Here is a 17,318-nt window from a genome sequence, read left to right as displayed (position 1 = left end):
CGCTCCAGCCATACTGGGGCTGAACTTGGAGCTTCATTACTTGTTAGCCAGGCACTCTACCAGTCTCATTTTGCTTTGGTTATTTTGTAGGCTGAGTCTTGCTTTATGTCCAGGTGGATCTGGACCGCTATCCTACTTTTTCTTTCACCATACCTAGCCATTGGTTGAGATGGAGCCACACGAACTTTTTTCTTTGTGGGTCATGGGGCTTGAACTTGGCCAGGGTACTGTCCTTGAGCTGTACAGCTCAAGGTTACCATCCTACCCTGGAGCTAAGCCCTACTTCCTGTTTTCTAGAGGTTAACTGGAGATAAGACTCTCAGGTTCTTTTGTGCCTGGATTGGCTTTGAACCTTGATCCTCAGATCTCATATTCCTGAGTAGCTAGGATTACAGGCTTGAGCCACTGAGCCTGGCTGAGCCTCACCAACTTTTATACCTAGGAACTGTGCTCCATCTCCCCATCTCTGCCTTCCAAGTAGTTTCAGATTAAAACTTGGGCTACCACAATCTCCAATTTTCAGATTCTTTAGCTATACCCTTGAAAATCTCTCTAACACATTTCCTTGCTTAGAGCTGTATAGTTTTCAGTCACTCACATAGCTTGCTTTTGGAAGTATTTACCTCTACAACTACTCCATCCCAATAGGGAAACCTCACTTCCATTTTGATAGGCATTGAATGTATTGAGATGATGTAGGACACAGGAGAAATGTGGAATTTTAATTCTGAAATTTCTTTTTCTGGCCAGTCCTGGGGCTTGAACTCTGCCTGTGCAAAGTCCCAAAGCTCTTCAACTCAAGGTTACCACCCTAACCCCTGGCCCTGGGTGTTGTCTCTGAGCACTTCAGCTCAAGGCTACTGCCCTACCCTGGAGCCAAGTCTCAGGTTCTTTCTTTATGCCCAGGCTGATTTTGAGGCTTCTCAGCCTCCAGAGTAGCAAGGATTACAGATGTGAGCCACAGTGCTTGGCTGTCCTTGGACTTTTTTTTTTGCCAGTCCTGGGCTTGAGCTCAGGGCCTGAGCACTGTCCTTGGACTTTCTCAAGGCTAGAACTCTACCACTTGAGCCTCAGCACCACTTCCGGCTTTTTTCTATGTATGTGGTACCAAGGAATCGAACCCGGGTCTTTATGCATGCTAGGCAAGCACTTTAACCACTAGGCCAAACTCCCGGCCTGTCCTTGAACTTTTACTCAAGGTTAGCACTCTAGCATTTGAAGCACCTTATCACTTTTGGCTTTTCTATGTATATGGCACTAAGGAATCAAACCCATTTCTTCATACATGCTATGCAAGCACTCTACAATTAGGCCAAACTCCTGGCCCTAGATTTTTGCCAGCCCTAGGGCTTGTAAACACTTGTCTTTAGACACTTTTTGCTCAAGGATACTACTCTACCACCTGAGCCACAGTGCCACTCCCAGCCTTTGTGCATGCTAGGTGAACACTATCAGTAGGCTAAGTTCCCCGCCTCAAAATGTAGTTTTTTCTAGGTTTAAGGAATACACTTAAAAGCTTTTGTGTGCCCCAGTTCTGGGGCTTGAATGCAGCACTTGGTAACACATGCACAGAAAAAGCTAGAAATGGTGCTGCATTGTAGAACACTAACCTTGAGAAAGCCCAAGGACAGTGCACAGGCCCTGAGGCTCAAGCCTGTGAATATGGGAGAAAAAAATGCTGAGCACAATGTAAAGATCTCAGAAAATAACAGGAATGTCAGGCACAATAGCTCACAGCTGTAATCCTACTCAGGAGGCTGAGATGAAGAGCTCAGGGACAGTGCCCAGGCCCAGAGTTCAAGCCCCATGACACCCCCCCCCCCAAAAAAGCTAGTAACATGTTAATATGCAAATGTCCCACCTAAGTTTAATTTAGGGCCATGGTTCACTACCTGGGAAGCAGATATTGGATTTTGGTCCAAAATCAGCCTAGCCTGGGCAGGCAAATCTGCCAAAATTTATTTCATGAGAACCTCTTGATTAGGACTTGTGGTCATGCCTGCAACCCTAACTATATATTGCCTAGGTCTCTAATGTTATCTTAGCCTCCCTCCCCCAAACCAAAGCCAGAGGTGGAAATCAAATGATAATTAACACCCATTTTCCACTCAAGTCAAATAGTACCCTATGATCTACCATAAATACCAAGATGACACACACACAAAAAAGCCAAAAATAAATTAGTTTATTAAAAAGCCCATTCACAGAACTGAATGATTAGAGCTGCTAATACTTTTAACAGCTGAATCAACTGCATGGCAGTGAGATAAAGCATAGTGGCTGAAAATAAAGGTTGTCCTCACAAGGATGTTCCTGGGGGGGGGGTGAAGGGGGAAAACAAAACATTAATATTCAGAAGAGTTGAGGGGTCCCACCCAGACCACCCATTCCTTCCAATTGCTGACCACAGAAAACTTATCCATGTTTCTTACACTTGGGGAATACAAAATACTAGATAGATTGACAAGAACTTACCTTTTAGCCATGAACTTGGAATAGTTTTTTAATTTTTTTTTTAAAGAGCTGTTAAGCCTGTAGCAGATTCTTCCCTAGAAAAGTAAACAACTTTTAGAACTAGCTTTTTTTGAGACCAAGCCCCAACTTCAAACTATTCCCCCCTCCTCCCACTAATGATCCACCCAGCCTCCCACCATTCTGGGGAAGATACTAATATATGCATGTATATTTATTACTTGAGCCACTTTTAAGGAAATGGGAAAAATACTTTACAGTAGAAATAAATTTAAATATGTCCACTTCATTTTGAAGCCAATAGGGTGCTAATCTCAAAATTCAAAGGATAAAACCAAGTTCAGCTTAACTGGACTAATTTTTGGCTCAGTATGTTCAATAGAAAACTGGATTTTATATAACTATATGGATGTAAGTAAAATCTGTTCTTACCTACCAGCATAGCAATAAAACCTTTCCTTCTGGTTCTGACTGCTAGTCCTAAGAGTCAGGTGTGCCTTACTCTCGTCTGTCTCCTTCCTTGCGATGGTCACTGAAATTTCACTCCCTCCTAGCTTTCATGGAGGGTGTCGTGGCCTGCCCCTGGCTTATCTGTTCTCCACATACCACAAGTGTCTACTCTCAGCTGCCGAGTGTCTGAGCTTGAAGCCATTCGCGCTATGCTTGCTAGCAGTTCCTAGTAGCTGAACATCTCCTGGATCTTTAAAGGCATTGTCACGAATCCTGAGGTATCTGCAAACTCCCTCAACAGTTAAGGTTCCACCTGCTATTGCAAACTCAGCCAGTATCATGTAACTATCATCCATGCTTTCCCACCCCCACCACATCCCATCCACCTTCCCCACCCCCCTGCCACAACTTCAAAAGAATACATCCATAGAATGGAATACAGTCCTAATGGAAAACAAGTGTCTGAGCTACTAGGTACAAAGGCACTGAAATTAAATTGGCACCAAAGGCTCAAAAAGAATCTTATGTACAGACATTAGATATAAACTGTTTTAAATTTGTTTTCTATACAATTAACACTTCTGAATGTTGTGTGACCTTGTGCCATGTTGAAAAGAAAACTGCAGTTGATATAACTGTGCAGAAAACAATTTCGAATTTTTAATTTCAAATCTCCAAACTTGATTTATAAAAATCTCTGAAGACCCACCCAACAATAACCCAACAATAAAAATAACCCGAGGGGGGAAGAGGGAGCTTAAAAAAAAAATCAAACTGCAGTTTTCCTTTAATGTACCCTGCTCTTTATATTAAATTGTTATGGGTATTTTGTAATTTTATGAATAGTCTGCAACACTACCATCTGTGGACATATTAGGTGGCACTAGCCAGCAGCTGTCTTCTGTACTCTGGCAGAGCTTTGAACTTGCATTGTGATATAGAAACATTCAACACTTAGCAGGGATAGTGTGTGGGGAAGTACAAATCTCTGCCAGTCCCCAAATCCATACAGTTTTCATTCCATTCAGAGAATTAAATCCGTTTATTGATTACACATGATAATGGATGATACACAAGCTTCATTCCCATCTATCATTTTGTCTGGTACCATTATTCAATTTAGATATTGCACAGGATGTGCCAACCATTGTTTTCATAACCAAATAAAATTCCATGACTTTGATCCTGTATAATGGTGAATTTTATCAAGGTCACGGTAACTGTCAGTTTAAGTATACCAATGTTTCTTTCTGAAAGAAATGGCTTCTGAACCCAAGCAGTTCCAAGTAAATTTCAAGTGAAATTTGGCATCACCCTGAAGTAATTCTAACTCCACACTGTTGGGGCAAGTTTACCAAGATGGCTTCAGAGTAGACTAACTTTACACAGCACATTTAAAAAAAAGACACATTTATTCAGCGTCATGATCAGACTATTACATTTAGCAATCAACAGCATGGGTGCAAAAAAGAAAAAAAGAAAAAAAAAGTCTACATTAAAACCCTTTTGTTGGAATGCTTTACACTTTCCACAGAACAGAAACTAAAATAACCTGTTATACAATTAGTCACAAATACCGTCCTCGAGTTTTTTTTTTGCCCATACACATGAGTATTGTCTAAAACATGTCTTCTTTGTAGCAGCTAGGCCCTGCCACCACTGTGCTTGGCTGAGTTCACAAATCTGTTGTAACCTGTAGCTTCCCTGTCACTTCTCTGGCTCTCCTCTCCTGCTAAGCTTTGTTTCCTGTTGAACAATATGGAATAAAGTTGTTAATCTAAACATATTAAGACTCAAGGCTACAAATCCAATACCAAGTTGTTTCCCACAAATTTTGCTGATCTGAATATTAACTTAATATCCAAAAATTTACTGCAATTATAAGGTTAACTATGTTGCACTGCTCAGCTACACCAGGGTTACTGGATTAGCAATTACAAAAAAAAAAAAAAAAAAATTAAGCCACCATAAAAAAAAATTAAAAAAGGTGCTTACTTACCTGGCAGTAATTTAAAACCTTCTGCCACTGCCATAGCTACTACTGCTGCTGGAACCGCCATAGCCACCTGAAATGAAATTTCATCTTTCAAAGCCTTTGAAACAACATCCATGTAATGGCAATGCTTCTCTCTGTATTTGAGGTCAGCAGCCGAGGTTAGGCTGCTGAATCTGAATATTCAAAAGGCGCTTGTCTTAATCAACAAAGGCCTAGTTTGATTATAATTTCCTCCCATTCTAAAAATTGCCAGTCTTGCATTGCCACATGCATACCACTCTGAATAAATTATGAAGTCTTTAACACTAGATGTACAGATACCTTTATCTGATCACAGAAATATACCTTGGTTTCGTGGTTTGGCGAAGTATTGGCCTCCACCACCGTAGGGGCCAGAGCTTCTGCCTCCAAAGTTTCCTCCCTTCATGGGTCCAAAATTTGAAGACTGATTGTTGTAATTGCCAAAATCATTGTAGCTTCCACCACCTCCAAAATTGCTACCTGGAAATACAAGGCCCTTGTCTGTTACCTGGTGAGGACTGACAATGGACAATTTTGTGTCAAAATTAATGAAAATTCTATTATCTGTGTGCTTCCTCCCAAACTGGTAGCTCCAAGTTTTCCATTTCATTCCCTGGGGTTAAGGCATTCAGTTGAAAAATCCATTGTTGAAAGAAAAATAACTCAAAGGCACATGACATGTTTTCCCAGTGACATAAGAATGGAATAGGCCTTTGTGCATCCAAGGCCAATACATGTTTAATGGATGTATCAACTAATTGCCTTAGGTCCCAAAGGACTTTATATACTAAATCCTACCACAGTGCTAATCTAACTCAAATGGCAGAGAATCACTATCCACCTAACCACTTATTCGGGAGTGAGGCGGCCCCAGCTTAAAGCCAGGAGGAGGTAGCACAGCAAGCCTGTTTTTAACGTACCATGCAGTGTACCACACAATGCTTTTAAAAGCTTCAAAATCCAATACAGGCAGAAACTCTAAAATGCTAATCTAGCTACCACACCAAATACTTGGGTCACTGGATACCTACCACTACCACCGCCAAAGCCGCCTCCGCCTCCTCCGTTGTTATAGCTGTCATAGCTGCCACTCCCGCCATAGCCACTGCCCTGGTTTCCATAACCCTGTCCACCACTTCCATAGCCTCTGCTTCCAGAGTAACCAGGGCCGCCTCCTCCATAACCACCTACAAGAATACAATTCTTCTCAATAAGACAAAAGTATTTGACAGCAAAATCTTTGCAAGATGGCTAGAGGCCTAATAGCATGCGTATTATGGGTGTTTTGAACTTGTTCATGCACTAGAATTTTAGTCTCTACTAGCCTATTCTAAAGGTGCAAGCTGCTAAAAAATTTTACTTACTCTTCAGGAAACTTACCATCATTACCAAATCCGTTGTAACCATCCCCACTGCCACCATATCCACCACCACCTCGGCTGCCACCAAATCCACCTAAAGGAAAGTAAAAATTTAAACTAGGTTTGTCTGAATTACAAACAGACTAAATTTCTGTTTAGTGAAAAGCTACCTAAAGATAAACAAAATGTTAGCTTGGAGATACAGGCCAATAGTTATTTAAGTTGGAAAGAGAGAAAAGATAATCTAGCCAAGTATGCACCTATCTTTAGCTGGATTTGGAAACATACCTCGACCACTGAAGTTTCCTCCACGACCAAAATTGTCATTGCCACCAAAACCACCTCCACGACCGCCACCAAAGTTTCCAGAACCACTTCGGCCTTTAAAAAGTAAGTTACAATGTTCAAGGTTAAGACACAGCTCAATAACCCAGTTTTCCCTCTAAGATGCCAAGCTGGAAGCAATAAGCATACCTCTTTGGCTGGATGAAGCACTAGCCATCTCTTGCTTTGATAAGGCTTTCCTTACTTCACAGTTGTGGCCATTCACAGTATGGTATTTCTGAACTGGAAGAATACAAGATTTAGGATATATAGACTTTAGAACCTTATATACACATATACACAACAATCTGATACTTACTGACAATCTTGTCCACAGAGTCATGGTCGTCAAAGGTTACAAACGCAAAGCCTCTCTTCTTTCCACTGCCTCGGTCAGTCATGATTTCAATCACTTCAATTTTCCCATATTGTTCAAAATAATCTCGTAGGTGGTGTTCTTCAGTGTCTTCTTTAATGCCACCGACAAAAATCTTTTTCACAGTTAAGTGGGCACCTGGTCTCTGAGAATCCTAGGGGAGGTAAAAGACATGCCAAACTGTTAAGAAAGACTCCTCTCCCAATGGTTTCATAAATGTTTACACTTCCAAATGACGTGCAATTAAACAAACGATTACTTCTCTGGAGACGGCTCTTTTTGGCTCCACGACTCTTCCATCCACTTTGTGTGGTCTTGCATTCATAGCTGCATCTACTTCCTCCACAGTGGCATAAGTTACAAACCCAAAGCCCCTGGAACGCTTGGTGTTTGGATCTCTCATTACCTGAGAAGAGCATTAATTGAGTTAAGGCCAACAGAGCAAACATTACCAGCCTACAACTCTTCAATTTCCACGGCTACAGATTAAACACAAAGCTCATAGTGGGATAATTAAAAGCTTTCAAGGAGTAACTACTGTCAGGCACAGAAGAGAAAAATCGACCACTCCTAAAGAGTCTTACCACACAGTCCGTGAGGGTTCCCCATTGCTCAAAATGGCTCCTCAGGCTCTCATCGGTCGTTTCAAAGCTCAGCCCTCCGATGAAGAGCTTCCGCAGCTGTTCGGGCTCCTTAGGAGACTGAAGTGAAAGGGGAGGGGACAGGGTTTAGTGGGGCCTTTCGCATGGATCCTCATTTGTGAGGTTCAACTCCGACGCTCAAGCCTAGGGCACTTATTGTTCCCGATTACCGCCCCACGCCACGTGCCGCACGGCCCATCCCCCGGGGTGGTGCGGAGCGCCGGGCGCATGCGCTCTAACTCCTCTCACGCACGCGCAACAAAAGGCCAGGCCGAAGCGGGAAGGGCTGCAATGTCTGTGAAGCACTTCATAGCTTTTTAGGAAGCGGCAACAACTCAATAAAGCAGAAAAACCAAACAAGCAAAGATTCTAGATAGCAAGTGCTTAACAGTTTTGCTACGAGCAACGGGACAAGCGTGTGATAATGGTTGGCAGCCGGCGGCCTCATGGCGGCCATGAAAACAAAATGGCGACCTGAACTTTGGGAGTAGGCCCTGGCAGAGACCTGCGTAAAACGGCTGCAAGCACTAGTGTTAACAGCAGCAACAGGGAAAAAAAAAAATGCCTCCCACCCGACCCTAGAGAAGAGGGGGAAGATCAAATTGCAGAGACCGTCTCCTTACCTCGGACTTAGACATGACGGCAAGAGGAGGGTGGGAAGAGACACTTGAGGGATGCTTCCTCGGTCGCAGCCACGAAGAGAAAGGAGTAAGCGAAAAGGCGTATCTGCCAGCGTACCGTCAGCCTCGCCTATTTATCCCGCCTCCTCGCCTTTGGCATTGGTAGACTCCACCCCTGCTTAGTTCTGATTGGATATTTGAAACAGCTTCCCACTATTATTGGTCCGCGGTACAACCAGGATGTGAAACGTCATCCGTTAGGGCGTACTACGCAGTCCCCGCCCCTGAGAGCTCATTGGTTCCCGAGCCATGTTATTCGTAAGTAGCCTGATTGGCTATCTTGCCAGTCACTTATTTTTGAAGGTTTTTTTTTCCCCACGATTTTTAAGTGCCTTTTTCACCCTCCACGCGCAACCATTATGTTCGATTCGCTTGGCAAGAACATGGCTAATACTACGCAGAAGAGGCTTCTGGCGACCCTCACCAATTGGGCGCATGTGTAGTAAAATGGCGAGTTTACGCAGGCGTATTAAGAAGTTCCGCCTGCCTGGAACACGTGAAATGGCGGGCGGGAGAGGGCGGTGAAAGTACGGCGCTTGCGTAGTGGCGGGAGTTGTGTCTCAGTTTGCGCAGGCGTAATGGGCGGAGAGAAAAGGTCCGCTCCTGGGATTGGTTGCGCAGGCGCAGGGAAGGATCCGTTTTGGCGGGCGGTTGGCGTTGCGCAGAAGGCGGCGGTAGCGGAGGCTGGTGGTGCGGCCTCACCACAGAGGAACAGGGCTGGCGTTAGTGTGAGTGATTACCCTCGATCCCGGGTAAGTGGCTGAGAGTCTTGTCTACCCATATGAGGTCTCGAACCGGCTCCAACGGGGCCCGTTATTGTGTGAAATGAATGGACCGCGGGGTGGTGGGGGGGTTAGTGAAGGGGCAGCGATGGATACGGTCAGCCAATGGGAGAATAGGGGGCGGGATGTTTTAGTCCTGCAGGTTCTTTGGAGCAGAGCGGCCGGAGAATTTGACTGGCAAGTGTAGAGGCCAATTGGTTTTGCCTTGAGCTGCCGGTTGATAGGCCCTTGGGCCATCAGAATGAAGGAGGCGGGTATTCGGCTCCTGAGCGGCGGCTCTTCGACCCAATGAGCACCTAGCGCGCGGTAGGTTTGCCATCTGCTGGAGGCTGAGGTTCAACTCCACTGGAGAGCGCGGGAGTCGGGCTGGTAAATAGGTCGACCTTACCTAGAGCCAGAACATGGACAGGCTCCGCCAAAAGCCATCTTTTGTGGGAGATGTGAGAGGTTATTTTATGCACAATGACTTCTCCTTAGGCTTCCATGGCATACACCTTGTAAGGGCAAGTGTAAAATTTCTTCCTCCATGCCTTGTGTTAATTTGGCATTTTCCGAGCGCCCCCCTCCACTCTAGATTCTGAGATTCCACTTTTTTTTTTTTTTTAAAGAAAAGTGCTTAATGTGTTGAAACGATTAGGATAACCGAGAGCTGCGTTGAAAGGCGTCTAAGAAAAATGTACATCGTAATGAGGTGTAGATTTGTAGGTCCTGCAGACTAGATTTGTTTTTGAAGGCTGCGTATCATAGTGTAATATTAGGGACATCGTGGGGTTGAGGCAGGTTGTGTCTGCAATGTTTAAATCTCGGCAGAGATAATTTGTCATTAAAAATGAATTTAAAAAATCATTTGTCTTTGTGTTTCCAGTCATGTACTTTTTTCACTGTCCCTTTTCATTATTATTGTGTGTGTGTGTGTGTGTGTGTGTGTGTGTGTGTGTGTGTGTGTGTGTTCAGTGCTGTAATCTCTCTTTGGCGGAAACTTTTCCTTCCCATAAATATCTTTACAGCATTAAATTTTTTCTCGATCTCCTCTTGAGGATGCCTGACTTTGGATAAAAAGGAGTCTTCATTTGGGTAATATTTTAAATACAGTTTAGTTATCTTGCTAATGTACACTCTACTTACTCCAGTATCTTTTGGAAAAGTATACATAAATTATCATTTATTAACTGTTAAAGTTATACTACTTGTTAATTGATTTATTTAAATGCAGTCACCATATGAAATATGATTTGAGACCTTCTGACTATGCAAAGACAATGATTTTAGTGAATCTTTAAATGAACAAAGATTTCTGCATTCTCTGGTACTTTCAAAAGGATAAACGTACAATAGGAATGCTAATGCAGTTGTGGAGCTAAGAACTATAGTGATCATTAATAGGTATGATAAACCTGTCTCTTGGGTAGTTTTGGTGATAATTTTTCCATTGGAATTCTGAAATGATCACATTGAAAATACTAACTAGGCTTACCTTTTGCTTCTGGAGAACCAAGTTCTTATTAATACAAAGGTGTGTGTTTTCCCAATCCTGGGGCTTGAACTCAGGGCTTGGGTACTTAGTTCTAGCCTTTTGCTCAAGGCTAGAACTCTATAACTTGAGCCACATTCCAGCTTTTTCTGTGCGTTTGATACTGAGAAGTTGAACCCAGGGCTTCATGCATGCTAGGCAAGCACTCTACTACTAAGCTACACTCCCCACTCAATAATACAGGGTTTTAGCCTGTCTTTCAAAACTTGAAGTACTTAGAATTTCAAAGACCACTATTGCATCTAAAATTAAAAGATTATTTAGTAAATCTGAAAGGAACACCTTTTACTAATCTGCTGGAGCTAAAAGCAAAATATTAGCTGAGGAAAGAGAAAGGAGGTATACATTTAAAGTGATTTGACTTTTATGTGTTTTAAGAAAGTTCTGGAAGCTGGGCAGGGGTGGCTCATGCCTATAATCCTAGCTACTCAGGAGGCTGAGATCTGAGGCTCAAAGCCAGACTGGGCAGGAAAGTCCACCATGATCCCATAACTGACAAAAATAAATAAATAAAAATAAATCTGGAGATTTTTCATAGCTCTTTAATGGTATTTTAGAAAAGAGAAAATTTACTGATCTAGGTTGAAGGTTTTCTGAAAAAGAATCTGTTTTTCAGTCGTGGGGCTTGAACTCTGGGCCTGGGTGCTGTTTCTGAGCTCTTCAGCTCAAGGCTAGTGCTCTACCACTTGAGCCACAGCACCACTTCGAGTTTTCTGGTAGTTAGTTAGAGATAGGAGTCTCATGGACTTTAGTGCCCCGGCTGACTTTAAGCCTTGATCCTCAGATTTTTTTTTTTGGCTAGTCCTGGGCTTGGGCTCAGGGCCTGAGCTTTGTCCTTTGGTTTTGTCAAGGCTAAAACTCTACCACTTGAGCCAGAGCACCACTTCTGGCATTTTTTCTATGTATGTGGTGCTGAGGAATAGAACCTGAGTTTTCGTGTGTGCTAGGCAAGTACTCTACCACTAGGCCAAACTTGGCCCATGAAAATATTTTTTATTTTATTTTAATTTTTTTTGCCAGTCCTGGGCTTGAGCTCAGGGCCTGAGCACTGTCCTTGGGCTTTCTCAAGGCTAGAGCTCTACCACTTGAGCCTCAGCACCATTTCCGGCTTTTTTCTATGTATGTGATACCGAGGAATTGAACCTGGGTCTTCGTGCATGCTAGGCAAGCACTCTACCACTAGGCCAAACTCCCGGCCCCCATGAAAACATTTTTATAAGTAGTGCTTTGTTTTTTTTCAGTACTGAGGTTTGAACTCAGGACTTTGCACTTGCTAGGCAAGAGCTCTATCATTGAGCTATTCCTCCAGCAGCTTCCTCTCCCCACCCCCCTTTTAAAAACAGGAACTCATGTATGCTAGGCTTGCTTTGAACTTGTGATCCTTCTACCTCACCTTCACATTGTATAATATTTAAAACCATTATTTTTGTTCTGGTCCTGGAGCTTGAACTAAGGGCCTGGGCACTGTCCCTGAGCTTTTTTTCTCAAGGCTGGCATTCTACTGCATGAACCACAATGACAATTCCACTTTTTTTTTTTTTTTTTTTTTGGTTCTTGTAGGGCTTGAATTCCAGGCCAGGGCTCTGTCTCTGAGCTGCTTTGTGTTCAAGTCTTGCACTCTGTCACTTGAGTCACAATACTACTTTTTGGCTTCTTCTTAATAATTTATTGGAGATGAGATTCACTGACATTCCTGGCAGGACTGGCTTTGATCCATGATCCTCAGATCTCAGCCTCCTGAGTAGCTAGGATTATAGGCGTGAGCCACCAAGCTGGGCTTTAGAAGATAACTTTCAATTCATCATTGTACTAGTAAAAAGAAGTCTGGGTACTTCTGAGAAGAGTTGGCTTGTATACAATCCACAGTATAGATTTGTTGGATTTCTGTAAGCCACTTGAAGCCACATATTCATTTCTGATGACAACTTTATACTTGTGCTGGCAGAACACCCACGTTGACAACAACTGCCTATGTTTAGTCTGTCCAGCAGATCAAGTAGCTAGTATGTTTGCAGTAAAAGCTGCACAGTTCTTGTTAGCAGCTATGTAAATATCAAGCCTTTCTGCCAGTTTATTTTGATTTGTATCCTGTGGTTGTCTTGACTTACCTTTTGGAGAGATCTTAGTTCTTAAGGTTATTTGAAGCATTTTGGGAGGCAAGGTGGGGAGCAGTGTGGGGCTTGAACTCCGAGTGTTAAGCTTGCTAGGCAGGTATTCTATCACTTGGATTGTGCTACTAGCCCTTTTGCCCTGGTTATTTTTGTGATGGGATCTTTTTGCTCTGGACCTTGATCAACTCCTGTTTATACCTCTTCCCTTAGCTGGAATAGCAGGCATGTACCATTAGGACCAGCTTTTCTCATCCTAGATATGGTTCCTTGAACTTTTTGCCCAGTCCAGCCTCCTTAATTTTCCTAATCTCCAAAGTAGCTACAATTACAGGAATGAGCCACAATGCTTAGTTTCTGTTTTTTGTTTGTTTGAGACAGTGTCTCAGTCCTACCTCAGCCTGTAAGTGTGAGCTATTATGTCCAGTTTGAAGCATATTTCTTTTGGGGTCAGTAAATAGTTTTGCATGTATCTTAACCTTTATGTATTTTGTTTTGGTGCTAGGGAATGAACCTAGAGCCCTGACTTTGTTTTTTCCTTTCCCCCCCCCCACTCCTGGGGCTTGAACTCAGAGCCTGGGCACTGCCTTTGAGCTTTCTCAAGACTAGTGCTCTACCACTTGAGCCATAGCACCACTTCCCATTTTTTCTGTGTATGTAGTACTAAGGAATGGAACTTGGGGCTTCATGCATGCTAGGCAAGCACTCTACCACTAGGCCATGCTCCCACCCTAAAATAAGTTAATTTTAAAAAGTGAATGAGCCAGTGTGGTGACTCACGCCGTAATCCTATCTACTCAGGAAGCTGAGATCTGAGGATCAAGGTTAAAAGCCAGCCCGGGCATTAAAGAACATGAGATTCTTATCTCCAATTAACCACTAGGAAAAAAAAAAAAGTGGTGCTGTGGCTCAAGGGATAGGGAGGTAGCCTTGAGCTGAAGAGCTCAGGGACAGTGCCCAGGCCCAGAGTACAAGTCTGACAAGCTACAGTGGTACAGGCCTTACCACCACTAAAAAGAGATGATGATGATGATGATGATGATGATGATGATGATGATGATGATGGCGATGGCTCAAAACCTGAATTATTAATCTATTTTTGCCATTAACTAGTGCTGTCATTTTATGTATTTATTTTTGCCATTTCTGGGTCTTTAACTATGGTCTGGGCACTGTCCCTAAGCTTCTTTTGCTCAAGGCTAGCACTCTACTACTGGAGCCAGAGTGCATCTTCCAGCTTTTTCAGTTAATGTGGTACTGGGAAATCAAACCCAGGGCTTCATCCTTGCAGGCAAGCATTCTACCACTAAGCCACATTCCCAGTTCTTGTGCTGTAATGTTGTGAACTATTTTATTTTGCTCTCTTTGGTCCACAGTCTCCATCTTACAAAGAACCCATTGGTAAGTGATAGCTAGAAACTTTTAAGACAAAAGGTTTATTTTGGGCTGGGAGCATAGCCTAGTGGCAGAGAGCATGGGTGAAGAAGCCCTAGGTTCGATTCCTCAGTATCACTTACTCAGAAAGAGCCAAAAGTGGTGCTGTGGCTCAAGTAGCAGAGCATTAGCCTTGAGCAAAAACTGTCTAAGGACAATGCCTAGGCCCTGAGTTGAAGCCCCACTGGCAAAAAAAACCCAAAAATATATTTTGTTGTGCTAGAGATTGAATCCAGTATCCAGGGCCTTATGCTAAGGCTAAACTGATAAGAAATGACTGCTGGACTTGTTTGTTGTTTTTTGTGGGTCCTGGGGCTTTGAATTCTGGGTCTGGGAACTGTCCCTGAGCTCTTCAGCTCAAGGCTACCACCCTACCCCACCAAGCCCCACTTCCTATTTTCTAGAGGTTAATTGGAGATGAATCTCAGGTCCTTTTGTGCCCGGCCTAGCTTTCAACCTTGATCCTCAGATCTCAGCCTCCTGAGTAGTTAGAATTATAGGCATGAGGTACCACACCCAGCTTAGTTCATTTTTTTTTTTTTTGTCAGTCCTGGGTTTGAGCTCAGGGCCTGAGCACTGTCCTTGGACTTTCTCAAGGCTAGAGCTCTACCACTTGAGCCTCAGCACCACTTCCGGCTTTTTCTAAGTATGTGGTACCAAGGAATTGAACCCAGGTCTTCGTGCATGCTAGGCAAGCACTCTACCACTAGGCCAAACTCCCGGCCATCATTTTTTATACCAGTAATTACAAGTGCAAATCAAGAGCTTATTCTAAGTTTTTTGGCCAGTCCTTGGGGCTTTCTCAAGGCTAGAGCTCTACCCATTGAGCCACAGCACCACTTCTGGCTTTTTCTTTTTTTTCTTTTTTTTTTTTTTTGCCAGTCCTGGGCTTTGGCTCTGGGCCTGAGCACTGTCCTTGGACTTCTCAAGGCTAGAGCTCTACCACTTGAGCCTCAGCACCACTTCCGGCTTTTTTTTTTTTGTATGTATGTGGTACCAAGGAATCGAACCCAGGTCTTTGTGCATGCTAGGCAAGCACTTTAACCACTAGGCCAAACTCCCAGCCCTCTTTTTTCTTTTTCTTTTTTTTTTTTTTGCCAGTCCTGGGCTTAAGCTCAGGGCCTGAGGACTGTCCTTGGATTTTTCTCAAGGCTAGAGCTCTACCACTTGAGCTTCAGCACCACCTTTGGCTTTTTCTAAGTATGTGGTACCAAGGAATTGAACCCAGGTCTTTGTGCATACTAGGCAAGCACTCTACCACTAGGCCAAACTCCCGGCCCACTTCTGGCTTTTTCTATGTATGTGGTACTGAAGAATGTAACCCAGGTCTTCATGCATGCTAGGCAATCACTCTTCCACTAGGCCAAACTCCAGTCCCTTATTCTAACATTTGTGCCAGTGAAGTCTTATGGTGTTACATTGCCATTGCCTAAGAGTTGAGAACTAACTTACTAGCTGATTATCAGTTCCTTGGTATATTAATACAAAAATACCAAAACTGTACTTGTTACCTTTATGCTCTGCTTAAGTTTTTGTTTTTTCCTGATGATGTACTAGAGGGCTCTAACTCCAGGCCAGTTGCTCAGCTTTCTCATTTGGAAATCAGTCTTGTGGATTTATCTGTCTAGCCTGACTTCAAACCTTGACTCTTGAGTTTAGGATTACAGGTGAGAACCACAGCAGCCTGGCTTGTGCTTGGCTTTTTTTTTTTTTTTTTTTTTTTTAGTTTCTTGTTACTCTAAAGGTGATGTGCAAAATATTCTTAGCCTTTTTAAGACAAGATTTTTCTGCAGAGGGTATAAGGTGCTACTTTGGTCAGTTTTACTCTATTCCTAGTGAGGCAGATAACTGTGTAGCATGAATTTTCCCTTCCAGTAATAGTAGTTCATCACAGTTAAACACTGACAGATTTTTCTACCTGAAATTAGGTCATGAACAGAGTCTTCATATTGATTGAACGCCTGTTCCAATGTGCTTCCTTGCTAGGGAGGATACTAGAAATCAAGTTGGTAGACTTGAAAAGACTATTTTAAGATCATATTTTATGATACACTTATTATTTATTTCTTCCATGGAACAGAGGAACCGAGATGAATTCAAGTATTTCTCTGATTTTAATCTATATTTCTTAGAATAAAGCAAGCTCATATCTGAGCCAGCGGGTATAATTATGTCAGAATAAAATGCCCTGTGCTAAAGAGGTCATCTAGCAAGCTGGAACATCTTAAGTCTGCTTTCTGAAGCAGATCCTTGAACTCTCTGTGCCTTGTTTCTCATCCTTAAATCAGTAAGACTTGCTTACCTCCCAGGGGCTTGCAGAGGGTAATATACTGCTAATTTGTTAGATATTTTACAATGGCAAATTATATCTAAAGATCCGAAAGAACGGTAAAATTCATTTATATAAGTAGTTGGAGACAAGCACAGATAAACTTGCAGATTACTCAGAAAATTAATTAAAGTTATTTTTAACTTCCTCTATTATCAAGCATTTTACCTTCTGTTTCCTATATATTTCCCAAAGTGTTCTCTTGTTCTTTTTCCATAACAGACCTATGAGTTAGGTAGGACAAATAACAGCAGGTTAAGTAATAAAAATCAATTTGTCAAGAGGACATAATAATCTTAAGTGTTTAGACAGCTAAAAATAGAAGTTTCAAGGATTTGGAATACATACCACAGTGGTAATAGTGCTTGCCTAGCATGCACAAAGGCCCTAAGTTCCAACTCCAGCATTCAAATAATAAAGTTTCATTGTACATGTGGGAAAACAGGAAGTTTTAGACATCTGTAATTATACCTGGAAATTTTAGTACCTTTCCCTCTGATTGATTAAGCAAATGCATAGAAAAATCCTTCAGGAAATAGCAGTCTCGAAGAACATTGTTAACTAGTCTGATACTTGGTATTTGCAGAATTGTTCACATAACAGCAGCATAGTGTTTTCAAGTGCATGTGCAATACTTATGCAGACCATCTTCTGGGTCATAGAAAAGTGTGTGAGCCAGGTGTGGTGGATCATTCCTGTAATCCTAGGTACTCTGGAGGCTGAAAGCTGAAGATCAAGGTTCAAAGCCAGTCAAGTCTGGGCACAAAAGAACCTGAGACTCGTTATCTCCAATTAATCTCTAGAAAACGAGAA

General features: G+C 42.6%; 2 protein-coding genes across 6 annotated transcripts in view; one reads left to right on the top strand and one right to left on the bottom strand.

Moving 5' to 3' along the window:
* Positions 1–2,165: 2,165 nt before the first annotated feature.
* Hnrnpa1 (heterogeneous nuclear ribonucleoprotein A1) lies at positions 2,166–8,373 on the bottom strand. 4 transcript variants are annotated; one of them, XR_016533870.1, is made up of 12 exons: positions 8,265–8,373; positions 7,585–7,701; positions 7,260–7,406; positions 6,944–7,154; positions 6,775–6,867; positions 6,589–6,681; positions 6,320–6,394; positions 5,971–6,126; positions 5,264–5,419; positions 4,922–4,988; positions 2,476–2,549; positions 2,166–2,313 (listed from the first exon to the last, which is right to left on the bottom strand). XR_016533870.1 is itself a non-coding variant. In XM_090326716.1 (11 exons), the coding sequence occupies exons 1-10, from the start codon at positions 8,277–8,279 to the stop codon at positions 4,933–4,935; spliced, it is 1,119 nt and encodes a 372-aa protein (XP_090182842.1). In that variant the 5' UTR covers positions 8,280–8,373; the 3' UTR covers positions 2,166–2,549; positions 4,922–4,932. The 4 variants fall into 4 exon arrangements, 3 of the variants coding, with proteins under 3 accessions (XP_090182842.1, XP_090182829.1, XP_090182852.1); XM_090326716.1 differs by having other exon boundaries at positions 2,166–2,549; XM_090326703.1 differs by lacking the exons at positions 2,166–2,313; positions 2,476–2,549 and adding an exon at positions 3,946–4,668.
* A 580-nt stretch (positions 8,374–8,953) lies between these two features.
* Cbx5 (chromobox 5) overlaps positions 8,954–17,318 on the top strand; it is a 37,697-nt gene continuing 29,332 nt past the window's right edge. The window contains exon 1 of one of the 2 annotated variants that reach the window (XM_090326762.1): positions 8,954–9,073. The gene's annotated coding sequence lies outside the window, so the exon portion shown is untranslated. The remainder of the gene's footprint in view (positions 9,074–17,318) is intronic. The other variant, XM_090326755.1, reaches the window with a different exon arrangement.

The sequence above is a fragment of the Megascapheus bottae genome, chromosome 2 (genome assembly GCF_031878675.1).
Source record: "Megascapheus bottae isolate mThoBot1 chromosome 2, mThoBot2.hap1, whole genome shotgun sequence".
NCBI classification, from domain to species: domain Eukaryota; kingdom Metazoa; phylum Chordata; class Mammalia; order Rodentia; family Geomyidae; genus Megascapheus; species Megascapheus bottae.
This window is presented reverse-complemented; position numbering and strand designations above follow the sequence as displayed.